Genomic DNA, 27,383 nt, shown 5'->3' with positions numbered 1-27,383 from the left:
TTCAGCAGGTGTTTGGATTTCAAAACAAAAGGGAAATTTTCTATCCTCTGCATATTAAAAATATTACTTTTGTTTCCTGTGTTGTTCAGCCATTGAAATGATGAAGTGGACCTAAATTAATATAAACTTATGGGTCAGCAAATACAGAGCTATACCGTAATCTTAACTGGCTCAGAAAATTTCTTTTCAGTATAATTCTTTATGCATAACCTCCATAATTTTCACTTAGTAAAGTTAATACCTACTGCTGTATAATTTCTTCAATACAAAGTGTTATGTTAGTGGTACATATTAATATGATGCTATTATGGAAATAATAACATCATATTATAAATATTAATAATATGTCATACTGGAAATAATACTTAACAAGCTCAACACTTTGGTAATTTGTTCATGTTGGCAAAAATCAAATACTGAAACCATCTTCTGAAATATAGTTTTTAAACTGCAGTTACAATACAAACAATATAAATGGTAATTTGAAGTTAAATGTTTTAAGAAACTTTACATTCCAATTTGTTTCATACATTGTTTACAACTGAAAGGGTCAACATTTAGAATCCATATTTAAGTCAATGCTAATATCAGTAAACTTCTGTTTAAATTAATGCAAAGCATGAACTGCACTGGAAAAGAAATGACTCACTTTACTAACTACTTCTAAAGTCTTAAAGTCTGAAAGAGTTTTAAAATGTTCAGTACTGTGTGTGCAAAACCGCATTTAGTGTCTTCAAAGAACTCTAGTGGCCAGACATCTCTTGTACCAGCTCTTCTCTTGGCACAGCTCAAGACTTCGGGTCTGTGGCTGCTCTCAAGCTGACAACTCCTGGGCTTTGGAACAACTGCTCTGGATATGGGAAATCTGCAGAACTGGAAGCAGTAACTGGAAAGCATCCTGGATATAAGTAGTACTGTTGCAGCCCTAAAGGGGGCAGAAAACATGTGGGTCATCAGTACAGCTGCCATGTACTTCAGGAATGACACTGGACTTTTCTTTTTCTTTTCCTCTTTTTTTTTTACATCTGCAGCATGCTATATTAGCATTGTCTTCACACAAGATTTTAGAATCTGTACATAGCATAGCCTGAATAAATATAGAAAAATCTAACTGCTGCTAGGTTTGAACTCTAAGACAGTTTTGTTGGTAACATAAGTAGAATAAAATGCCACAGTGTTCAGAAGCAGATTTGACTTTTAAAACAAACCAGCTAGTCTTTCCATCAACTGAACTAATTTTGAATTTGCTGTAGGTAGGAGAAGTGTCACTGAAATTAACAGTTCAAATTATAATGGTTTGAACATGTGGTGCTATTTTTGGAATTTCTAATACTGAACAGTATAGTGCCCTGTAATTCTCCATGATCCTAGACTGTATTAATACATACTGTATACAACTATGGGATTTATGAAGTACAAAACATTGTATTCCACAATTCTAGATATTCCCAGATTTTGCAGTTCCTGGAGCACAGGAAGGTAAGTCAGCAGCTACAGCAAATTTACCCTATAACAAAAGGAACTGCATGGGTGTGTTCACTACAGCTCTATTCAAATTTCCTTAATTTTCCTTAAAGGTATCGTTAATTCAGTGCAAAATTCCCTACTGTAAAGCAATCTTCTCCTTATTTTTAAGGGAATGCGGCTATTAAACACAGAATGACAATATATGGTCACTTCTATATGTTTCTTTATGTTTTAAGGGAAGTGTGATCTAACAGAGTTAAAAACTTGTGCTGCAGTTCCTATGAGTTTTAGGACTTTATGAGGATATTACTTCATCTCAACCTCTTCTTGGTAAAACTGAAGTATGTTTTATTCATTGTGCCTTTCTGAATAAAAATAGAACATGGTGTCAAATAAAAGAAATCATTCATGAACATTTTGGTGGTCTGACACATGGTTATCCATGTGCTGACCAAGGCTGTTGCTAGACTGTGAATCTTTGTAAAAATCAAAATGCCTGCAGATGAGAAACAGTGTAGCATACCTACAATCCAAATTTTAAAGGAAAGAATAGTCTGAAACTGCAATTTGTTGCTGTGCTCTGACCAGTGTGTTCCTGTGCTCTGACAGCAGCAGAGTTTCGGAGCTGGCCAGCCTCACTTCAGTCATACAGCCTTAAGAATCCTCAGTAAATGCAACCTGACTACTACCATGTTTGTGGGAGAGGCTGAGCACAAATTTGTTCTGGCACTGAACAGCCAGAATGATACTGTCATTACTTTTTAAATAGTTTTGCCTTTGGAAATAAATGTGCCTGTCTCATTTAAAATAATTTTATTAGAACATTTTCTAAGGTGAAGAGGTGGAGCTTACCTCTAATAGCACACTGTTGATGATGGGGTTAAGAACCTCTGCCTTCATATTGCTCTGTAAATCAGAAAACAGAATGAAAAGCCAGGTCAAGAAATACACTTAACAGAAATATACTGAGATGTGGTTTTATGAATTCTGTAGAGGTCTTCTTTCACCTTGATTCTTACTCAGCCTGTTTATCTCAGCATTGCTAGTAACAGTTTCTGCATTTCAACCACACCTCAGTATACCCTATGCATTTCTATCACAAAGTACAATGAGCTCTGTGTACAATGAACCCTGAGGCCCAGGGTTCTACTTCTTCATTAATTCATGTACCACAGAGTTTCAAACTGCCTACTTTCCTCCAGGTGTGAGGTTTATGTAATGACATTATTTGTCCATCTCTCTATCAGTGACCTTTTCACATCCCACAAGAATTTTAACCCCTTGCTCATTTTCAAGGACACCAAAAGGAAACAGACACGTCAGAAGAAAAATGAAGTTCTTAGAAGTTACACAAATATCTGTGGTTAGGACCAGATGAAAGGTCCCTGACAGAAGGAAAACCAGGTGAAACTTAGATCCCCAAACTGGAGGCAGCACATGTGCTGGGCAGTGCAGGCTGGCCAGTGAAACAGCTCAGCATGCATGACCTTCCTCTCAACCACCAGATAGGAAGACGGATACAATGAGTAGCGACACTACTATAGGCGAGAAAATCAAGATTCATTAGCTTCTCTACTTTTTAAAGTGGCAAAAGTTCTTCCCTTTTTTATTCTCACTGTTCTTTGCAATGTGGTTTTTTAGAACAACAGTATCCTCCAGCAAGAGTTGTTTTCTTTCAACACTGAACACAATACTGATTAATTTAACTGAAGGATTTCCACTTACAACCTTGTAGCTCTCATATTACAGATTTACAGAAACATGAAACTTCTTAATTTTAGTTTGAAGAAAGATGGCAGAACCAAGGAGAGATGGTTAGAGACAAGAATTACATTTTTACTCTCAGTTACTAGAAAATCCATTACAAAATGCACTGTTTAGTGGGCCAGTTTAATATTTTGTATCCAATGTATTTTTATATTTTTGTGCATGCATTTATTTCAAGTGTCCCACAGATATATGCTAAAGTACAATCCCAAAATGTAAAATAAGCATTTTCTCCTTGCAGTAATTGGAAGTTATGTAAATTATTCATGATAAAAGGAAAGACATAAATCACCTTAACAAATAACTATGAAAAAACACGCTCAGAGATGTCCTGGAAGACCTAATGGAAAACTGGAAAAATTTCATTTGAATTAGATTCATGTTTTCATGGAACAATCAGGAGAACCAGAATTAGCTCTTCTCTGATGTTTACAGACGATTTCAGCAACAGCACAATTTTTACCTCTGAATCCTGCTATAATACTGAGATGTCAGTCATCCTTGAAGCATCTTGAAAGGCAGGATACTATTTCTAGCAAAGATGTTCACAGATAAATGGATGTTCTTAAATAGAATATCTTGTGATAGAAGACAGAGTAATTTTTTTTTAAGTTTGACCAAACAGATTTTCTAATCTCTTAAACCTTTTGAAAACTGAAGTGCTAAGCCAGGGGATCTAGTAAAGGCTAAGAAGACAACTCATGAAACCATCTTAAGGTTGACTTTTGATGACTTTTACACAAATGTGTTCAAAAGGGATAGGCTGAGTTAGAGAAGAAATTATCATCAAGCTGTGTAACTTCAAATGTAGGGCCCTTCAATGTGAGAAGTGTTGAGTGGTGATCAGGAAAAACAGGAAGTGGTTTCTAGAGAGAGAGATTTTACAAGGCAGAGAACTGGTGTCATCTATCAAGGCTTATAAACTTTCCCTGCTGTAAAAATGCTCTGTGTGCTTGATCTGAGGAAAGAAGTGGCCTCTTTGCTGATATAAAGCCTCTGGACCCACATATGAACTTCTGTTTTAAGATGTGAACTATGTTTAAAAACGCCCAAATGCTACAAAAAATGCTGTCATCTTACCCCAGCTGCTGTTATAGAATCAGAAAACTTCTTTGATAAAGATGAAACTTCATTGCACATGGCACTTGTTAAACTGGTTTAAAAAAACAAGAGAGACAAATATAAAAATACATCTTTGGTCTATCAATAGATAAAAACCTCATGACAAACTTTATCTTGGAAGCAAAGATGTTCTTAAACGTGTTCTTAACAAAGATGTTCTTGCTTCTAAATATTTTAAAAATATTTAGGCATAAACTGTTAATGATAAAGTTTTTATATTCCTTCCCTGAAAAATCCACTGCTGACTACAGTAGCAAAATGATGTTCTGTTTCACATACCAGTCTTTTTCGACAGTGCAATGTTTCACTTGTTTAAATTATAAACTTCTAGTTTAACTATGGTTTTTCTGATGATTGCAGCAATACAATTTCTGGGAATACTGTTGGAAATAAATCAAACTTGAATGAGAACAGTGAGAAGTTTTCTACTGAACAACAAAACATCTACTCTGTGCTAAAAGGGAAAGACCACTTGTGGTTAAAATATGAGAGAACAATTCTGTTCTGAGATCTTTCACTGTTTTCCTAGACATTCCCAAGTGTATCCCATAGGGCCTCATCCTGCAAGGTGCACTGAACCTTAGCTCTGATTCTGGAAAATAATAAGTGCTTTGTTTTAGACTGAAGTGCTCCTATCGACTTTGCTGTTCTTAGTAGCATTCTTAAGGATAAGCACTTAAATTTTAAATATTTTACTTAGGAGTCAACTGTTTAAAATATCTTAACATGAAAACTTACTGAAATCAGTAGACTTAATAACTACAGAGAGCTTGAGATTTGAGTTTAGAGTCCCACTAGACAGACTGGCTTCTTGAAATTCTGGGTGTTTCACTATGGTTAACTACAAAGTTGCTAAAAAATGTGGTCTATTGGTTAGAACTACAGATTGATTTTTGTATATTTTTGGCAGGTAAACACTAGATAATGAAACTGTTGGCAGATAATAGGACTGCGTTATACACTCTAAAAACAAATTCCATATATGCAAGCACAGTATCTTCTGCAGAGGGAACAGGAAATGCAACCCAAGTTGGCACATTTGCTTGCTGGAGCAGAAACAACTTTTAGCCTGTGTATAGGTAATGTTTTTGTAACACATACATATGTCAGCCATGTCAAAAAATGACAGGTAGCCTATAGAACCTGATTTCATGAGAAAATATAGCACCAGGACCCCTAAATCCAGTGCTGTTTGTTGATCCATGAACTTACTTAGCCTTCAAGCTAAATGGAACTTCATGAGTTCTATGCAAATGTCAAATGTTCATATATGAAGTACATAATACTCACTTTGTCAGTACTTTTGCTTGATCTTGAGCTGTTTTTTCTACTTCCTGCCCATGTAGAATTAATTCTGCTACTTTATGAAGCTGTTCAATACAACGAGCAGTTACCTCAGCCAGACTTTCAATGGACAGCATGTAGATTTCCTTAAAAATGGGAATAATATAATCAATAATAACAACACTGATAAATATGTTTATAGGTATATACATATAAAAGAATTTCAAACATAGGAACCCTTCCTACCCGAACTGGAAATACCAACACATACATGGTGAAGTAAAATTAGCCATCCTCACAAACAATACTAGAAAATTAAATATCCACAGACTATAAAATACAGACATTCTACTTGCTCTGAAAAATTAGTAAGATCGAGTCTACCATCTATTTGGCTGGGAACTAGGTCAGGCTCTTGGATTTTCCAACATACCACTTTTAAACCTCGTCCTAACAAACAGAAAGATACCTAAACTCTAGAATAAGTTATAATCATAACTATTTTCATATGGAGCCAAAAGTACCGAGTCATCCCTTAGCTGAATCTCTAGAGCAGAAATAGATAATGTGCCCAATAAAAAAATTGGCTTTTATCAACAATTATAGAAATTTTTATGTAGCACTATGGGGTTACAGCTTTCACAAGCTGATGCCAGCTGGTAATCTGCAATCACATAAAAATCTGTAACATATACAGGGTATATATTCTGTCTGCTTCTTTAGACTTTTTTGTAAGGAAACATGGCAGATAATTTCTAATTAGAAATAACAATTTCAACAAAGATAGCAACCACATTTAATATTGCTATTAACCTGACAGAAAATACTCAATCACAATTAACCTTATCAGAACTGTCTAAATGAACATTTTTAGCTTTAAGACCTATCTTTCATAAAGAAAATGAACAGTTGTTAGTTACCTAAATAATATTTCTGTTTTTTCTGTTTACAATTGAAACTTTAAATAGTTTGAACATTTTCCCATGTATTGTCACTGAGAGAAGGAGATACTAAGAAACACTGAGATACAACTTTCAGTGTGCGTGTAATGTTTGGCATTACACCTCAGCATCCCTCAGCTCACTGTATGTTGAGTATACACATGCTTACACACAAAACCACAGATATAAAACCATAAAAACAATGGGATAGAGAACCTGTTACTTTGATATTTACTTATGGAAACAGAATAACAGTAAGAATATTTATGTACTTTAGTCTTCAACTGTGTCTACAGTGAATAGTTGTGTATTATTATTTCTTATTACTTCCATGAATTTAAAAAATAAGGATGATGGATAAAGCCAACACATAAAGAAACAATCTTATCACTTAATGAAACTTATCCTCCAAAAGTTATTTTACCTCCACAGTTTTGCTTTTGTCTACTTCTGTTTTATCACTCTCAATTTTATTGTCTTTTTGAGTCTTTTCTTCACCAGGTTCTTCAGGTTTTTCATTTAGCTCCTCTTCTATGTCTACTGGGGTGGACAAACTGGCTTCTTCCAGCCACTCATGAGCTTTTTTCCTAGCCTGCCAAACAAAGAACCCAACCCCAAAGCTCCATTTGAGAAGAGATTGAGATGACATTCCTGAACATGAATTAACAATACATTTAATGACTTCCTCTTTATACTCAGAAATGTATCAAACCTCTGAGTGGCATTTAAGTAGTATACATTTAAGAAACTGTAGGGAGAAGCATTCTGGACTGCATAAAGATGTATCATCCAGGGATAATTCCTCTAAAGGTATAATTCTCCTAACCAACACATACAGCTGGTGTTAATTCCAAAGTTAATATTTCACCTTTATTGTTCAAAAGAATTTACACAGAAATTTTTCTTACACAGTGTCCCAAATAAGAAAATAAGAAGTGTGTCTAAAAAAAGAAAAAAAAAAATTGGAGAGGTAGAAGAGATGTATTAAATTCTTAAAGGAAAATTAAATATAAAATCACTGTATCTTGAGCGGCTTTCCCTGGCATGCAAATAGATCAAAGCTGAAGAGTCCTGAGACTTTATACAACTTCAGACTACTGCTATGCTTAGTAGGAAATTTGTGATGTCTCTTTTTTAACATGAAATCAAATTAAAACACATTAAGCCTAAGCTAGTTATCCATAGTCTATCTATGTAGCTGGAGAGATAAATATTCATTTGAGCTTAAGACCAGCAGATGAACCAGCTTTAAAGGGACCTGATAGTACAAATGTGACTAGGTTATGTGACTAGCTCCTAGACATCTCACTTTTGTGGTAGTAGCTCTCTGGCTACACAGAGTAGCACACAACTCACTTTTAGAGCAAGCAAAATGATTCTGAACCTGACTTCTGTTGCCAGTATGTAAGATAAGATCTGCTGTTCCCATGAGCCTTGTTCTGCTGAGACACCCCTGATTCAAGCCTTCTAACACTGGAAAGGGCTCATCCAACTGCACTGCCTTATTAATCTCACTTCTGTGAAAGCTTTTCTATATTCAGCATTTTAGTCTCAGCCCATCGTACTTTGCTCTCTGAGCTGTTTGAAGTGAACTGGGCACTGCCCTGTGTCAGATTTCAGAACAAAGCCCTCCTTCTTTGCCCAAGAAACTGAAGGCAGCTCAGTAACAGGTGCTAACCTTATTTAGCTTGTCAGGAGTAGCAGCAACATGCAATTCAAACAGCAGTTCTGTGAGCATGCTGACAAACTCTTCTCCTGTATCTGCTGCAAGAAATAACAAGACAGTTTTTGTTAGAGTATTACTGCTATAGTATTTTATATGATCAAATACATCCAGTGAAATGGTTTCACCAAGTATTCCAGCACTAAAACAGTGACTGTGGCACAAGAAAGGAATGTGTGGAAGTGTGCACGTATATGCACCAAAATTATTGATAACTGGGACATTCAATTGACTGTTCACTGTGGTTACTGTCTTATTTAACCTCACGTATGAAATTTTTGGTGTTAAAAGCTTTCGAAATGTAGGTAAAGCCACTTCTTCAAATATTCTCCTCATTATTTCATAAACAACTGAAATGAAGCTGCAGAGAAAAATGCATGAAAGGGCTGCATAATCAAAGAGAGAGGAAACATTAGAGGGAAGGGTATGTGTGTGGCCTTCTGCTACTTGTACCAGAAAACAGTCAGATCTGTTTCCGCAGCCTTAGGAGGAAGGAATGTGTTTTACTGAGGAGTGGTTTGCTTTTGCAAGGACAAATCTGCAGCACACTTTGGTTTGGTCTCTTTTTTTAAGGTGCTCACTGCCTTGATTGCAGCCCATTCAAAACCCTTGTAAATGTTTCAAGGAGCAGGATAAGCAGTTGTGATTTACTGAAAAAAACAGAACTTCTGACCTTCAGAGAAAACATCACTTTGTGCAAGAAACAGAGCTTCTCCTGGGAGCTGGTTTCAAAGCAAGGAACAACTTTCCACAGAAATCATGGAACAACAGACATCTCGTGAACCCTCACTCCTAAGCAGGTAATACATTTTCTTGCCTTCTATTTTGCACAACTCCATAGAGGTATGGGGTTTAAAGAGCAAGTAAGAGGGAAAAAAAACAGCACAAAACTTTACCACACTAAGACTTTATGCTGAGCACTTGCTGTTCCCCTCAATGAGAAACAGTGAGTTTCCTGTGAGAGGGATCAGGCAAGCTGAGTAAGCACTGCCAGAAAGAGCAGCCTGAGAAGAAATTGCTCTCCTGTTAGAACATGTGAATGTTAACACAGTTTTGCTAACTTTTCTGAAGGCTAAAGAAATCTTATCTCACCATCTTGCAAAATGGAGCTTTTATGGGCAAAGTAACCCAGAGAAGACCAAAAGGATGTGGAAAATATCCTTTTATGTATCTTTGTTTCCAAAACACAGCAATATGGCCTTCAATGGCATAATCCAGTCTTCAGTCAGGTCAAGGGGATTTTTGCTGTTAGCTCTAAGAGGTTTGGTATGGATCTCACAGGCCATGAGACATGAACCATGCTGCCTGTAAGCTGACTTCTTACCCTTCTGTTCTAACCTGTTTGGGGAACTGCTAACATTTCGGACCCATTTAAGACACACATTTTGCCCCAAACCAAAGCACCTACCCATTTTATTGTATTTTTGGGAGCTCAGCCCATTCTCTTCAATGCTGTGCCATAACTGCGTTCAGTTATGGAAACGCTTATCAGCATAAGCTCTAACCTCCTTCTCACACTCCACGTGCCACATCTTGCTAAGCAAAACCTATAAAGCAGCTTGCTACTGTGTTTCAAAGTCACTTTCATTCAAAAAAATTCAGGATTCTTAAATTTCTTTATGATACTCAAATCTTTTCCCCCATCTAGAAAGGGGGATGCAGAGTGAGGGTGAAGTTGCTGAACAGAAAATGATTTCTAAGTACTTCAAAACTTTCAGATTATACAATTTCTGTAAGAAAAGTTCAGTTATCAAAAAAGTTATTATTTTCCATTTTTTGCTTTCATTGATGATATAGCAAAATGATTTAATATTTATTTATGCTTGCATAATTCACACTTCAGTTAAAATATAAATTCAAAATTAAGCACTGATCAGCTTCTAGAACTTTTAGAGTATTCATTTTAGTAACTACCTTATGAAGACTATTAGGATATCAGAAATTATACAGTTTGGACTGGAATTTTTTTAATTACTGGATAAAGACATAGCAATTATCCATATGGTTAAGTCTGTAATTCTAATTACCTTCTTGCGCCTGCACCACTTCATCATCTAATTCCTTTGGAACAAAGATCTCTTTTATAGCAATTAAATCATTTTTCACAGTCTCCAACTGTTCTCCATCAAGTGTTGATAAATGTGACTGAATCTGTAAAAGAAAGGACAGTATTACTAAATGCTAATTTAGAGCCTGAATCCAAAATAGACTAAGAAATGGAAACTTCCATTATGTTCAAATCTTGTCTCTAATCTCCCAGCTTAGACATTTTTAGATCTTGTCAACAGAATTTGTTGAGTATCACAAAAATTACACTAGTCTTGCCACATCATCAGGTCCCTTCCTTTCTCCAGAACATGAGTTTTGAACTATAAATCTGTGGTTTAACTGCAACCTGTTTTGGGATTGCCTGGCTGAAGGCAGCAGGCAAAAAGAGCACAGGCATAATGGTTAGTCTGAGCACTCATGGGAAGAGATGGAAAAGGTTGCCTTCAAAATGCAGCCAAAATTATTGACAGTCTACCTGTTCTGAAGAATGCATTGGCAGGTCTTTGCATGTCTCAGCTAACTGCAAGTCCCTGCATATCTAACAGGGTGGCACACCTAAGAGGGATGGAAACAGATTCTTTGAAGCACTGTTTGTACTACAGTGTTAGATGGTGTTAACTCCATGAGCAGAGCGCTCCTTCTGCCTATGGAAGCCAGGAGAAATGCCCTTACTCCCCTTGGTACAAAGTTTTACCTTTATGTTTGTTTCAAGGGGCTTTTTTAAAGCCTGTTGGACAGAGGCACACTCTACTTTAATGCAAGGCTGGACAGAGCTGTTACTTTCTTACTGGTGTGTCCTTGTGTCCAGCTCCTGTGCTCAGGGTTAAACCCAAGACACAGCTGTGGCACTCCAGTCAGGCTGGGAAGGACTACATAAAGCCTTTTCCCCCCTTTCTATAGCACTGTCCATTTCAAGGGCTAACTGGGAACTCCTTTTAATGGAAACTTGTAAAATAAAAGCTTAAACATACATGTTTTCAGTACCTCTTGCACTCCTCTCCTGTGGCTTTTGGGCTGTCAGAAGTGGTCTCAAGTTTCTCTACAGTATTCTTTCTGTATTCTGTGTCTGTGTGCATCTATGCATGGTAAGTGGAACATTTATCTGAGTACTGGACTTGACCCACACAATCAATCCTGTTGGACTGAGTAGGACTATGTACACGTCTAGGACATAAATGAAGTGCATCAGAAACCTCATGGTAACAACCTGCACATGTCTGGCTTCCCCTGTGGTATTTCACAGTAAAATAAAAATATTATTGACACATGCAATTAACCTGAACTTGTTTTCTTTCTTTCTATCTATCTATCTATCTATCTATCTATCTATCTATCTATCTATCTATCTATCTCATTCCTGTTTAGTGGGTGGGGGTTTTTGGCGATTTTTGGTTTTGTTTTTTGCTCCCAAAAGCAGACCCTTGAACCTTACATGTGTAGTTTGAACATATAATTTTTCATCTAGATAATAACAAAAAATAAAAATAACATTGACAGTATCTACCTGTTATTAATATAAGCTTCTTTTATTTGTGAGAGCAAATAAAATATTTTAAAACATAAGTTGGTTATATTTTAAGAAGTACCCCACAGGGCAAAGAATGCTAATTACAATAACAAACAAAAAAGAAAACTTGTTTTTAAGAAATTTATTTAGAAAACTGTTTCAATACAAAAATACCACCACTAGGAATCTAATCTACAGAATTCTATTAGTCCACTGTCAGCAATCTACTGATGTACTAGCAGAGCAAATAAATTGAGAGTTGAAATTGAAACACATATTTATCAGATAGGCTTTATTAACATTACCATCTTCAGAGAGACATTTGTATACTTCCAGTAATAATCTCTTGGTGTAGTTCTATGTAACTTTAAAAAGTAACACAATAAGAACTGAATAAGTAACCTGGAACTAATTTTAATTCAGCAGCCTCCACGGGTACTTTCCTGAATGTAAGTATCTGTACCCGATTTCAACCAAAAGATTTCAACCTTGCAAATTCTGCAAGGAATTTGAAAGACATCTGCAGTGTTACAAGCTGTGCATGGCAGACTACATATGGTCCTAACAAAAATATCTGTCAGTTATGAAGTTTGAGTTAATCTTGTAGTTATATTTTAGATGTATTGAGTTCCAAAACCCAGAGCCAGCCCATAGGATCAATTCAGCTTTCTCTGAACTCGATGGAAAACTTACTGTTCATTCTACATGCATCTGCAGAATAAAATTAATTTTATTTTATAAATTTTTTTACCAACCATATTAATTTATGCTGTGTGCATACTGTACCTGAGCTTCACTTTCATTTGACAGGATTTCCAGTGCTTCAAGATGAGACAAACCTTGGAATTCATCAAAAAGTAGTCCATAATGCGCTGTTCTTTCTACTGTAACTTGCTGGGCCCGCCTCTGTTTCTCTTTTTCTTTGGCTTCTCGCAACAGCTGTAAAAATATACATCATTCCATGTTTTATTGATAGTACTGTAAGTGTGACAGATTTTATTATTATCTGCTTCTGTGTGTCTAGAAGTAGTAATAAAATTTGGGACTATATCACACCTGCAGAGCTAAAATTTTAGAGATGAAATAGCTAAATTATTTTTTGATAATTTTCTCTGATAAAATATTTATATAGTATTCTAAGCAGGGTTTTCCCAATGGTAACTGCTAACTATCTCTCTTTAAAATACAATGAAAAAAAAAATCCTGCTTGTATTTTCAAAAGCAATGTCAGCTACAGATACCATACAATAAATTTCCTCACCCATTATAATGAAAGAGAAAGGACTATTTCATGTGCAGCCTTAAAGAGCCATGCAATTCTTTTTACAGATCACAAAATGGGAAGAGTATTAATTTCAGGACCTATCCACCATCTTTCATAAATAATGCACCTACATAAATATTTTCTATAAAATATTCTTAGCAAATACTAAAGTCAGTTTTATGCGACAGAGGGACTGACAAAAGAGATCGATGACTTATACGAAAGATGGAGCAGAACTACCCTCTATATACTTGGGTATATTTTGGTGGGATTTTAATACACTTCCATGAGTGTACAAGAAGGATAGACTAGGATAGGATAGGATATCCAATAGGATCTTCTCCTCCTTCCTTCTGTTCCTGGATGAAGTGATCTCTCATGAATTTCCTACAGTAAAGGTGGTAAATATATCTGAACCACATGTTAGGTCACATGCAAGTCTCTGAATACAGGTGAACTCCCACCACTTATGTTACTCCACTGCTCAAAATTCCTACAATATTGTCTTCAGTGATTTGTTTAGTACAAATGACTTAAAATTTACACTACAGTACATTTTTCCTCTGAAGTCTCCATCTTCAAAAGTTAATTCACAAAGTTTTATGAACAAATCACTGAAAAGCAATAGTGCAACCCCTGAGAACTGATTTATGCTGCATGCTGCCTCAGATTCTATGTGCAAATCCATGCATGCTGTTAAAGGAGACATTCTCAAAACCTCATTTTAACCCTGTGGGCCTCAACAAGAGTTAATTGCTTTTGATCTTCTATAACAGTATAAGTCTGTTAACTCTTCCAATGACAAACACTAAAGATGAAACATCTCATTAAAAAAAATACCTTACTCTTCTCTACAAGAAGTAAACATGCAGTAAATATACTTTGTTTTCAATGTCTATTGTTTATCCTCCTTTCAGGGTCTGGAGAACTAAAATAATTTTGTACTGACAGCATTTATACTTCTGTTTTTATCTCATCTCTGAGCTTGAAAATATGAATCACAACTGTGTAAGGATACCATTAAGTTAGATGGACACTGAGATACAACTTTTTATAGGTTTAATTCCTAATGAGACATATGTTATATTCCAGTATTAGTGATTGACAAGGAAAACAGCATAGTAAAGTTTATGCTGGAAGATATCTATATACAGCTGTTACCAAAACACCAACAATTTTATTTTGCCTCCAGAGTGTAATGATTTATCACCACATATACTATCTTATTTAAATCAGCAATTGCATATATGATTATGCAGAAAAGATGATTTTACATTATCTTTTGTGGTTCTATGAAGAAAAATAAAGTAGAGCAACTGTAAAGCTTAATATTTATTTCCAACCCAGCCAGCATCTACTGCAATAAAGAAAACCTCTCCCTGAGGCCTTGAAATTCTGGAAAAAGAATCTGAAATTGCATTGACAGAGTAGTATTTAAATATATCCAACCTGAGATAGTGAGACTGTTCTTGCCATCAGTGTTTTGGTTCTCCTAAATCCAGGATCGCTTTCTGCAAGGACATTCATGGTTGTCTTCCCAATAAATTCCAAAGCATCTAAGCCTCCAGATAATACACTTTTCCCCTGTATAAAATAATGCATTGTGGTTATTTTCTTGCCAGTTTAGAGTAATATGAACTGTAAAGAGGATTGTTTTTGTAGACACCATCTTTGAACATTCAGGTCCCTAAATTTCCTATACTTCAGCTAACAAGAGGATTGATGCATTTACTTTGTTCTAAATACGTTTTCAAAAAAAAAAAAAAACCAAAAACCAAAAAACCCAAAAAACCAAACCTATACAAATATTTCCACTTAATTGAACTACTTACACCACAGAAAATGTAACAATTGTTGTAAATTTTAAAAAAATTGTAAAAATGCTGGAGCACATCTCCTGTGAAAACAGTCTGAGAAAACTGGGGCTGTTCAGCCTGGAGAAGAGAATGTTCTGAGGAGACCTTCCAGCAGCCTTCCTGTATCTAAACAGGACCTATAGGAAGGCTTGAGAGGGACCCTTTGCAAGGGCAAGCAGAGTTCGGACAAAAGGGAATGGCTTTACTTTGAAAAGGATAGATTTAGATTGGATATCAGGAAGAAATTCTTCACTATGAGGATGGTGGAGCACTGGAACTGGTTGCCCAGAGAGGTGTTGGAAGCCCCACCCCTGGAAGTATTAAAGGCCAGGCTGGATCAGGCTTTGAGCAACCTGGTTTAGTGGAAGGCGTCCATGCCCAAGGCAGGACATAGGAACGAGATGATCTTTAAGTTCCCTTCCAATCCTAACTATTCTGTGGCTCTGCCATTGTATTGTATTGTATTGTATTGTATTGTATTGTATTGTATTCTATTCTATTCTATTCTATTCTATTCTTTTCTATTCTATTCCACTTTAATTTCATCCAATGGCATCTGGTTTGTACGAACTTGTTTTACATATGAATAATATGGAGCCAAGTCCATCATGAACAGAAGACTCTGCCTTACTGGATTTTTAAAATTTTAACATTTATGATGACTCTGGAACATATCTATTTAAATACATATGTTTTACTGTGTCTTCATATTTTTTATGTACACTGAAGAAGTTTCCCTGGCTAAAGATTTCCATTTCAATCTGGATTATGTGTGTGTCAGACACTCAAATGCTGATGTAACCTGATCTATAATGGAAAACCCTTCCAAAGTCTCCAGTGGCATTACAGGTGACTTAGTGAGACTTTAAGTGATTCTTTTTGTACCACATTGATCACTGTGGTATAGCAGCTCTCCAGGCTGCCTACAAGCACATTTCTCTTATTTGCAAATCTTGTATAATGCTCAAGTAATCTTACTGGTGGCCAGCTCCACAAGCCATATGATGCTCCAGGTTCTGTAGAAACAGTTTTAGGAATAATCTATAGGAATCTCCTTCTGTTCCTAAAATCTTTGATATTAGAGTGATGAGGCAGTCAGAGTGAACTGGATATACAATAAAAAAGAACTGCCATTTCATAAAACTTGCTCAGTGGGGAATTAATCTTCTATGCTTTTACAGCAAATATTTAAAGCCTTCTATAACTTCAAGTGAAACACCAGGTGCAAAAAAATTGGGGAAGAAGATGACACAAAAATTTATTTGGAAACAGTATGGTACAGGATGAAGTTCAACACACAAAATATAAGGATGATAGGAAAGAACTGAACAAAAGATTTTGCCTAACTGAGTTTGCAATCAGAGCCCCTTCTGGGAAGGCTAATATGAAATGAAAGATTAGATAAAGAGAAGAAGGTACAGGACAGGAACTAAAAATAGAGAGCTTAGTATAAGTCTTAAAATAAGCAAATGGAGTATTTTCTTATGCTATCTGCCTTCAAAAATGGTAACAAGTCCTATCCCACTTCCTCTGGAAGGACTTAACTGTAAAATTAAAAAATCAGATGATGGTACAATTATAAAAAAGATTTTCCAAAAATTTGCAGAATTCTTCATAGTTTTGGAGAAGACCATATTTTTTTCACTGAAACTGGTGAAAACATAGTAACTGAGTTAGTTCTGTTTGACTTTTTATTTTTTAATTAGACGGTTTAATTTTAAAGTTATTTTGTCATGGAAAAGACTCTAAACAGACTTACAAAAGAACTATCTTTACAAAGACCTGTAACTTAAAAAACATGACCTACAGTGAAGTTGAACCGAAAAATAACGAATAATAACTGGAGCAGAGAGACCAGCTAAAATGACTCACTGTGTTTTGTACAGCACTAGTGATAGCTGACAGCATGCCACGAGATCCAGATGAAGGAGAAGAAGGAATATTCTCAGAAGAGCTTTGGGCCAAAGAATCTTCTGCTTCTAAGAAAAGAAAACAAGCTGGTTACAGCATAATTTCAACCCTGCAAGTCAAAAATTACAGTAAATTGGTTTATGTGATCAAAATCTTAAAATTTTCTACATGGAACTGATTTGGCAGAGTCAAAGAGTTTTGTCCAATTTCAGTGGACTTGAACTTACGAGTAACTGGTGTTTCAGCTGTAGGAGGCTCCGCTGTTTCCAGAGATGTTGAACTTCCACTATGAATTCTTAGGGTAGTTCCTGCTTTTTCCTTTACTGCTGTTATCCCATGACCTGTAGGAGAGGCATATTTTAGACTATATGATTTGAAAACTTATTACTATCAGTGCATAGTATTCTTATACTTCATGAATTATGACAAACCAAATATCTATTAAACTTACCTGAATTGCTTAATTTTCTCTAGGTTAATAATTCACTTCCACTATATTCATATTAACTGAATATAAATTATAAGGCTGAAATATAACACAAATTATGCTGGATCTGAAAAGTAAGTTATTTCAGTGGCCCACATAAGTTTAGTTCCCTGCTTTTCAAAATACTGAATATTCTATGGCAATCAGTTTAAATGGAAACTGACAGTCCTCCTAAGGCCATAGAGTATCACCTCACATAGTTTTCAGTATTCTAGCACAATTAAACCAAAGTTAATGGATTGTGTATGACTGCAGGACTGAGGCAAGGAATTGTTCTTCAGTCCTCTGCAGAGGTGCTATGTTTTTAGGGATACTGACTCCAGTCCCCAAAGTTATTTCAGAATTTAAGCTCCTTAGTTTCTCATTTGAAGTAAAATTCTGAAATGTCTCTCCCCAAAGCTACTATTTAAATACATTTTGTAAAGTCTGCTGATGTCAAATGACACAAGCAGAACTATTGCTCCAGCGGCAGGTGATCTCCTACAGAGATTTTACCACCTTTACATGATTCATATGCAGTGAATCCCTAGCCCTCTATTAAAATGGTCTACTTTAATATAAATTATACATGTTGCTACTGTTTGTATCTGCATATTTTTGACAGAACAGGATTGCCTTGCTGGTTTTCTACACAGAGTTTACTTACACTAGCATATCACAGGGACTGGTGAGACCCTGTGATCTGTTAGTGTAATCCCACTATAGGATTGGGTAGACTGGCTGGTAGTCAGCCAAGGGGAGGCAATATCTTCCTAATCTGCATCAACTGTAGTTGAAAAATGCTGCCCTTAAAAAAGACTACTCTAAAATTCTGCCTATTTTGCTTCTGGATATGTGTACAAGTGTGTCCATGATATACTTCTCTCATTACAAGCAATCCACCTGTTAATCTTGCTTTGCTGGAAGTTTCTGTGCATCAGCTAAGGTGCAACAGGTGAACAACAAACCAGGTGAGCAATACTTCTTTCCAACACAAAATTAAATAGCTTCAGTGACACGATTTGATTTTTATCTTGTACTGTACACTGTTAGTGCATCTTGCATGAAACTGATCACTTCTAGCAGTAGGACAATCCAGAGTGCTTCAACTGTCTGCTTAACAATTTATGAGAAATGTTAATGACAATTTCATACTTCTTTGGTTAAACTGAACTGTAAATAGATAAATTATTTCAGAGAAGGCATTAATACAGATGGTCAGGCAGATATCTAGACATCTAAGATGCAAAGTTATGCATAATGAGTGTGCTGTCCACAATTTCCCACAACTGTGTGCATTCTATTAGAGACGTTCAAAGCATCTTTTCTGAGTTACATTAATTACAGCAAAACAGCCCATCACTTGCCAGTGTTCTGCAGCATTCTGAAAAAACATATACATCTGTGTGTGTGTGTGTAGTCATACAAATATGCTTTCGAACATCTGATTCAAGAAAGATGCAGCAAATCTAGTTGGAGTAGGAAAAAGGAAAGCTTAGATTTATGAATATTTATGAATATATATATTTATGAATAAATATACTCTAGAAAACATATGTGAAGCAGCACTTTTGAAAGATCACATAGAAGAAAACTGCAGTACCTGGAGGTAAACATAAAGAACAGATATGGCCTATGGAACAGACCTGCAGAGACAAGGAATTTCATAGGCTGCACAAGGTCCCAATGTTTCACACTGTAAAAGCCTAGGCAGATAAATGCTTTTACCTGTCTAAAGAAAATATGACCTTTATCTATTTTATCTCTTGTCTTACAAAAAACAGTAGTGCATCCAACTGTGTGAATCATACCAGGTTATGCACCACAGTGTTTAAGTCATTGCTGGATCATTTCCTGACTTTTGCAAAGTCTGTTCCAATGCAGATACTGGAGAGCAATGTACTGCATGGTCTAATCCCAATCTCCCACATATTCTAATGAGCTCAATGAAACTATTTCCATGCACAGATTCTGGAGTCATTTATTTAATCCCCATATTCCTGGGACTCAAATCACTATTAATTGCATGTCACATTCCTTTCCACTGCTTCTGCTCACAACTTTTTAAATGTGCAAGAGTTTTATTCTTTTCAGTGACTTAATCAACCTGACTTGGTAACAAAATACTATGGTCCTGTAGTCATATAAAAATCCTATAAATATTAAGCAAAAATTTGAATTGTCTGCAAAAGTTACATGTTTTCAGATCAATTTCCCACTTTTTTTCCTGTGATTTTTTTATACCCTTGAATTGATTCCCATAGTTTGGCAGACAAGCTAACACATTTAAGAAGAGAAAGCACACAGTTGCTGTATTGATATTTACTGACCTAAAAAGGCAGCATTTTTGGGGCTGTAGTTAAATGCCCTAGAATAATAAGAAGATATTCTAGGTCAACTAAGGGTGGCTTTGCTGAACTAAGCTATATGGCATGTATGTTTGACTGCAGCAGCAAAACCAGATGAGATCAGAAGACCACAACTGAAGCAATCATACGTGCACAAACAGGGCAGAAATGCCTGTTGCCTTGGAAATGAAAATGATTATTTGTAATTTCAAAAGGCACAGAAATAAAAGAGGTCATGGGAGAGAAGCCTACAATTTAAAGATGCACTCATTTTGTAACACTGGGTGTGCTAATGCAACTAAGCTGACACCTCTGACATCTCCATTTACTCTTCTGTAACAGCAGACAGAAGAGCTATGCAATAGGCATTGTTAACTGTGAGCTTTTGGAAGAAAGCACTCTTTTCTCCCCTGTGTTGTTGCTTTTGTTTCTCTTGCCTTCATGACTCCTTGCCTTTTTATTGGCTGGCAATTTCCACAGAATATTATTGCTCATGTTCCTAGCTGGATCTTTCATTTAAAAAGGAAGGTTTTGCTAACGCCGCCTAACAACGTGACCTGCCTTTGGTCTGCCTGATCTCCCAAGGCCAGATTGCAGCACTCAAAAATGCTTTAGTCAGATCCCATCCCACTTTGCTGCAAGCTGTTTTATCTTCCACTTCCCAGCTTAGCAGCTTTGGATTCCCTGTAGAGCTGAGAGAGGCAAACAGACATCCCTGGAGGGTAGTTCACTGTCTGAAACCTAAACCACTCTGTATAGGAATCACTGATCCCTTGTCCATCTAGTACTCACAGGCAATTGGACTCTCTGACTCAGTGGTACAGATGGGGAGGAGTCTGAGATTTTGTCCCTGGCTACAACACTGCCTTTGTAACCTGTGTCCTACCATGGGAGCACATCTAATGAAGAACTGATCAAAATTTAGTCTAGTAACATGAGTGAAGCCTCATCTAGCTCAAGCTAAAGATGAAGACTGAGGCCTTAAATGAGCATCTTTCACCAGATGAGAAACTGAGGAACCTGAAACTGGCTGGAGGAGAATCACTCCACAACATGAAGTATAGAGATGTGGACAATCCAGCCGTGCTCTGGTTTTGTGCACTAAAAAGTGGGACCCCATTTTGCCCCCTTTTAGGCTATCCTATTGGCACTCCATTCACTTCAAGCCTTCACGAAACTTCTCTTCCTGGCAGTTAAAACAAAAAAACAAACAGGCTAGATTCTTGTAACACCTATGTTATCTTGTCTATAAATCAGGAATCACTCCAATTAATCTAGTAAATGAGACTAGATTCAGATCTCCTTATTGCAAGCATAAAAGGTTTCAATAAGAGCAATAAGCATAAAGGCTGTTACACCATTTTATTGGTTCTCAGTCTCTTCTAGACTATAAGCCCATGTTAAAAGACATAAAGACTGCAAAAGAGACTGCCAACCCAGAATGCACCCACATTTCCTTCTGTCTGTTACTTCCATTCAGCATTCTTAAAAAGGAGTAACGGCAAAGGGCCAGCCTTGCTGCTACAGCAGCCGAAAAGTGTTATTTACAAAACAGTTGCGACCACCGTGTGATTCCAACTCAAAGTAGTTTTCCCTTAATCACCCGAATTTATGAAATAAAAGTCTGAAGAGATTAACTATCCTTTTTATGATCACATAAAGTACAAGCATAACACCTAGCCTTCTTTTTTTAATATTGTACCTTTATTTTGCAACAGGGCAGTACCTATAGAGAAAAGACATTTGCAAAGTTTGAATACTTTAGTTTCACATTTTCTGCAGCATTGGCACATCTGTTCCAAAGAGAATTCAACTATGTAATGCTGATTATTACACATACCCATGCGTAATAATATCCAAGCTCATGAACACAGTGACATCTAAAGTGACACTTCGTTCTGTCACACTGAGTGACAAAAAGTGCTTTTCAGCATACCAGGGAGAAGTATAGGCGTCTGATATTTTCATGTGCCATTCTCATAGCTGAGGAACTAGATGAGAATATACACAAGAACAAAATAATCAAGATAGCAGAACAGTAATTACAAACAATACATTAGGAAGATGCATTATGCAGCCTTACATTATGAATTTCAAGGATCATGTGAATCAAACAGCTGGGTTATTTTTTTATTAGTTTTATTGTGTGAATGTATCGACAGGTGCTAGTCTTAGCAATGGCCCTAAAGGTAAAATACCTTAAACTTACACAGAGTGAAGCATTTGCGTACAGCATGATAGAGAACAGACTTCTTGGAAATGCAGTTCACTGAGCACCATAACTTCAGCACCTTCTGAATACCATACCTCATTCAAAACACATCATATGAAAGGCAAGGCTTGCAGAAGGCAGTCACTTTAATTAAGCTAGCAGATAGATTAGCTGGAAGAAAAACCAAAGACTCAAGCTTTAAAGCATAGAAGATGTTTTAAAAATGCAAGTCACAAGCTGCCAGTACAAACTGAAAATATATTTTGCCTCTCATAAGCCCTGGGGATAAAGAGTTTGCTGTTACAGCTAAGCTAACCTAATGGCTCCTTGGTGCAGTTATGGGAGGTTCTACTCCTCCCCATGTTCCATGCTTGTCCCTTCTGCTTCCCCAAAACTGGTCTCAAAGGGTCGGTTCAAGGAACTGAAGAGGCAGAAAATAGATTTTTCTTTCCTCTAGAGTTACTCTTATGTCAGTTTTGCTTCCTAAACTGGATTAGCGGGAACTCAGAGGAAAATGAATGCTGGTACAGGGAGAAGGAAGAAACACACAAGGAAAAGACAGGTGAGGGACTACACATTTCAGTGGCTACTACCCATTAATTGATTGATTTAGCTGCAATAGTCACCCTCTGAAGCAGGATAGCTTTATCAACACTGTCAAAAGATTGCCTTGTGTAATGGCTGATCTACTAAAAAACACAATTGAAAAGAAAGACACTAAAATGGTGATAATTAGTACAAGTTGTTCCTCCATATCACAGTGAGCCTTCTCCCATCTCATCATTCCAGCAACTACTTCAGTGGTTCTGCTCCATTGTGGTTCTATAAAGAGGAACCAATTTTCTTGCACCTTTCAAGAACAAAAGAAATCTCTTCACCTCATTATGAAGTTGATTCAATAGTTTGCTTAGTGTGACATCTAGTGTCAAGACCCCAAACATGGTTCAGGCATGGTGATGACATGCCTATTCAAAACAGACATCACACAACCTTATCAAGTCAGACTGCCTACACAACAAACTCGTTCCACACACCCTAGAAACCCATTCTGAATGTAACTAGAAATGTTAATTGTTGTTGTCTGAAAGAAAATGCAGTTATTTACTCCTGACTGTGGATGTTACTGAAAAAAGAGAGGACAAGGAAACTTCCCTCCTCTGAGAAACAGACAGAAACCATTTACTGTCCATGAAAAAGAGGAGATAAGGAGAAGAATTATTTAGCCTTATATGGGATCATAAAACCAGTATCTCTATTGAACTCATTTTTAGTAACTAGCTATTAATTTTAATTCCTAGGTTCATCTTTTGAAAGTGTTCCATGGATCCTTTATGAGAACTGACTAGCTAACAGATTGTTTTGTTACAAAACATTTCTGGTTTGTGAGAAATTATTTCCCACTGCTAACTACATATTTCTATGCTTTGCTTGTTGACAGTGAGTTTTCAAAGAGCAATAACTAAGTTTTACCTGAAGTCTTCACAAGGACATTTTGTACTGACCTACTATTGGAAATGAGAGTATAGGGAGAGGGAGTACAGGGCCCATGTTTTAATACATTGTTTTACTATCTGAAATCTAGTGTGACAGTATGAGTGTTTCACTGGGTGGCAAGAAAAGCTGGAATGATTTACTACAAGTGAATTCATGTGTAGGCAGGAGTCAAACCTGGGATACAAACCATTAACATGAATGAGAAGGAATCTGGGTTGCTTTGACTTGAGAAACCACAAGCCTTTGTCTGATAGAAATTGTACTGGATCCCGTCTATGAAGAAGTCACAATCAAGTAATTCATTAACTTTACCAACAAGCCTAGTACCTTGTCCATAATTTGAATAATTAGGAAGGTCCATCTTCCTCTTTAAAAAAATCATGCTTCCCAAGCTTATCAAGGCAAAATTGTCTATGAATCCTTAAGATCTGTCTAATAACACATGAAAATTATTAACTATTTCCACGCATTTTACCAACTGAACACTTACCCACTGTGGCAGAAGCTGATGACAGGAGAGACTTTCCCCAGGTACCCCAAGCTCCCCATCTACTCGCTTTAGATGAGGAGTCTGCAGCCTATAAGAACAAAAATGTTACTCCACTGTCTAAAATCTTGTTCTCAAGAGGCAGGAGGAAACACAAAGAATCTGTCAGGAAACAAAGTCTGGCATTTAATAGATGATGACAGATTGGGTATTATGTGGAGTTCAAACTTCTGTGCACAAAAAAAGCAGAAGGGTAGTTCACATCATGTGTTTCTGGAAGAGCTTTAATCTCCAGAGATATCTTTTCAGATGTCCTAATATTTCTTCAGGTACCCAATCCTATAAAGCCATACAAGTTTATTAAGGCTAATATGAGGGAGAGATAGGAACCTGTCTCCTTCTGGGTTAGAGGCAGGAGCCAGAGTTGGAGGCTTCTCTTCCAAAGTCTCCTCACATGTGCAATTCAGTAGATGTGCACAGGGAACTCCTAACAACTGAATTCAATAAAAACACAGCCAGAAGAGGTGCTGCATACCTTTTACACTAATGGCTGGTGTTAAGCCATTATCAGTATTCCATATTTAAATCATGTTAAGAAACAGTTGTCTCAAGAATGTATCCAGTAACATATTACCTTTACACAATGCAAGTTTCATTGCAACCAGACTTGAAAGACCAAATTAATATCATACTGACAAAGTGAAATTCAAGTATTATTAGTTTTTAAAAGCTTGGTGTTACAATTTAATTTATCCCTATGTAGGTTTTCCACATAACTTCCTAGGTTTTTGTGAAAAACAGGACATACATTATACAAAATTCTGTCCTCACAATGCAAGGAGAGGAGGGCTTTTACAGAAAAGAAAGTATGGCTTACTGGATTGCTTTGCTCATGCAGTGTTTCTTCCAATTCAGGTTCTGCATCAAGGCTTACAGTTTCAATGCACTCAGTGGGCTTGTCTTCAGTTGTGTCTTCACTGGAAGGCAGGCTGGAAGGCAGGCTTTCAACGAGTTTTTCAGTCAAAGGGTTTTCATTAACGACTGTGTCTCCTTCCTTTCCATTACTAACATTCTGAGTGACCTGTCCATGTTGATCTAGTGAAGACTCATGCAAGATCTCAGCTTCTACGAGGTGTGGTACTGATTCATGAGGCAATACCTCATTGCTGGGCATCTCCATTACTTCAGGTTTTTCTTCAGGTGGGGTGCCATCAGATATGTCTTCAGACATTTTCAGTTCTGAATACAGAAAGCAAAGTCTTTTAGGTACCATAAACATTTGAGTGTTTATTATAAAATACACAGTGTTTACCATATGCTGCTGCTGAAAAACAATACAACCTTGATGTAAGACCTCCTAAAGCATGGAGCCCTGTGGCACACGCCTCACACTGGCACTGGCATCAGGATAATACTCCACTCACTCTGCAGGATCCCTCTCAAATACAAAAAGCAGCATTACTGCTTTCCAAAACATGGTTTGGTGAGAGTGAAAGGATATTAATTTGTCTGCAGAAGGCAAATGTAGGAGTTTCCACATGGTTAATTTCTATATTCACTATCGGGTGTGTATGAAAGACCATAGCAGAACAAAATAATCCAAGCTGCAAAGGCCAAGCAGCTCTTGCTCTCCCTTTCATTGCTGAGACACACACAGGGTTCCTACAGCCTGCTGACTGACAGAGGAGAGGATAACTCTCTGTACCTAAAACTGTAGTGACATTCAAGTGCTTGAGAAGGGGCATAATCTGGGAACATGACAGGCCATGGGCCCTAGAGCCACTTCATAGACACAGCCATAGCATAGAGTCATTGCTCACACTGTTTCTGTATCACTTGTCCCAAAGTCTTGCTCTTTGGGGAGTGCAACACTTCTCACCACCTCCTAAAATTCCAGCTGTGTGATTAAACTTCAATTTTGAAGCCAAGGTAAACTTGTATGAAGTAGTTACTGATTTTTTTTTTTAAGTTACGAACCAGTTTTCTCTTATTTATTCCTTATCTTCCAATGTAATTTTGGAGGTATTTTCCACCATTGTGCAGTCATCAGGCTGAGGATGCTGATGGGCAAAGATAAAGCCACAGAGTAAGCTCTGCAGCTGATTAAGGAGTGGTACTGCCAGAGTCCAAAAGGACTGCTGCTCTGTGATTACTAACATTTATTTGTTGGTAACAACAGTATACCTGGCACTCAGAAGACAATCCTTGACAGAGAGCTTGCAAAATGTTGAGTTGCATGGCATAAAAAGACTTGTACAGTCCTCTCTGTAGATGCTGCCTTTTCATTGACTCTCATAATAATTAAATATGGCTCAATGGTATGCATCAATCAGGAAGAATGAGAGACTAAAAAACGGGGGGGGGAAAGGCAAAAAGCAAAACATAACTGGGATTTAGGAGAAATCTGCCTGAGAAGCATGTATTTAAATAAGTATATTTTATTAAAGTCTATAGAACCGTATACATCTACAGCTTTAGTAGCCTGTTTATCTAATGTGAATCACTTGTTTAAATAGTTCCAAGAGCAGCACTTTGGAGCAGTGAACAAGAAACATAAGTAAAAAAGTAATCACTTGCTATCACTTGTATTACTTCAGCTTACACTGTACCTTAATTATCTTCAGAAAACATGAATTCTGAAGTCAGAATCTTTGCATTTGACAGTTTTCCATTAAAAATATAGCAAATATTATAAAATGCTTTATTGTAGGGAAGTATTGCTATTGTTGTAACAGTACTCACTGTGTGATGGGCAGCATCACCTAAGGAAATTTTTTTGTATTTTTAAGTCAAATTCCATCATGAGATATGAGGATCCTCTATTAAAACCTGTAAAACCCTTACACACATACTTCATAATTTTGAATGAGCATTAGCTCTGAGTAAGCCCAGCACTTTTTAAAGGATCACACAGATGTGCGCATGGATTTTTGCAGAACTGGGTCATCTTTGGGTACCACTGGGGCCACGGTCCCTGCAGTCGCCTGATGAACCTTCCCTCCAGGAGCACGGCACGTAACAGCAAATCACCACGTCTGGCAGAACACACCAGCCGGGCTGCACCCGGGATCAGCGTCATTCAACCTCTCATCCGTGAGACTGTCCTGATCCAAATAAACTCGGACAGCTCCGCCCAAAGGGAATTACTCTACGGGGAGTTTGTGAGGGAGATGCTAAAGCCAGCCCGGACCGGTGGCGGGGGAATGCCCGGCCCGCACCGCCCAGCCGCGCTGAGGGGGCCGGCGGTGGCGGCACCTGCCGAGCCTGTCTGAGGAGTTTCATCTCCCCTAGAAAGCAAAGCCCAGCTGCCGCCGGGCGCCTTGGGGCACGAATCACCGTCCCCGAGCGGGAGGGAGGAATAACTTTTTTGGCGACGGCACCTTGCTCCCCTCTAGCTCGACGCCCGCTGTCGCTCCTCTTCCGCGGGCCGCTGCTGGCACGGCGAGTGCAAGCGAACCTTCCCAGGTGCCCGCCGCCGGCAGCTC

The 27,383-nt window shown here is 37.3% G+C and overlaps 1 protein-coding gene across 1 annotated transcript; it reads right to left on the bottom strand.

Moving 5' to 3' along the window:
• Positions 1–379: 379 nt before the first annotated feature.
• FAM114A1 (family with sequence similarity 114 member A1) lies at positions 380–27,372 on the bottom strand. The gene is made up of 14 exons (XM_005415454.2): positions 27,279–27,372; positions 24,776–25,137; positions 23,902–23,989; positions 17,119–17,232; positions 16,853–16,959; positions 14,574–14,708; positions 12,647–12,799; positions 10,332–10,455; positions 8,260–8,345; positions 7,006–7,173; positions 5,647–5,786; positions 4,315–4,387; positions 2,320–2,373; positions 380–925 (listed from the first exon to the last, which is right to left on the bottom strand). The coding sequence occupies exons 2-14, from the start codon at positions 25,127–25,129 to the stop codon at positions 815–817; spliced, it is 1,707 nt and encodes a 568-aa protein (XP_005415511.1). The 5' UTR covers positions 25,130–25,137; positions 27,279–27,372; the 3' UTR covers positions 380–814.
• Positions 27,373–27,383: the final 11 nt, after the last annotated feature.

This window comes from Geospiza fortis, unplaced genomic scaffold, assembly GCF_000277835.1.
Source record: "Geospiza fortis unplaced genomic scaffold, GeoFor_1.0 scaffold40, whole genome shotgun sequence".
Taxonomy (NCBI): Eukaryota; Metazoa; Chordata; class Aves; order Passeriformes; family Thraupidae; genus Geospiza; species Geospiza fortis.
The sequence above is the reverse complement of the archived record's forward strand: the minus strand, read 5'-3'. Positions and strand labels throughout refer to the sequence as shown.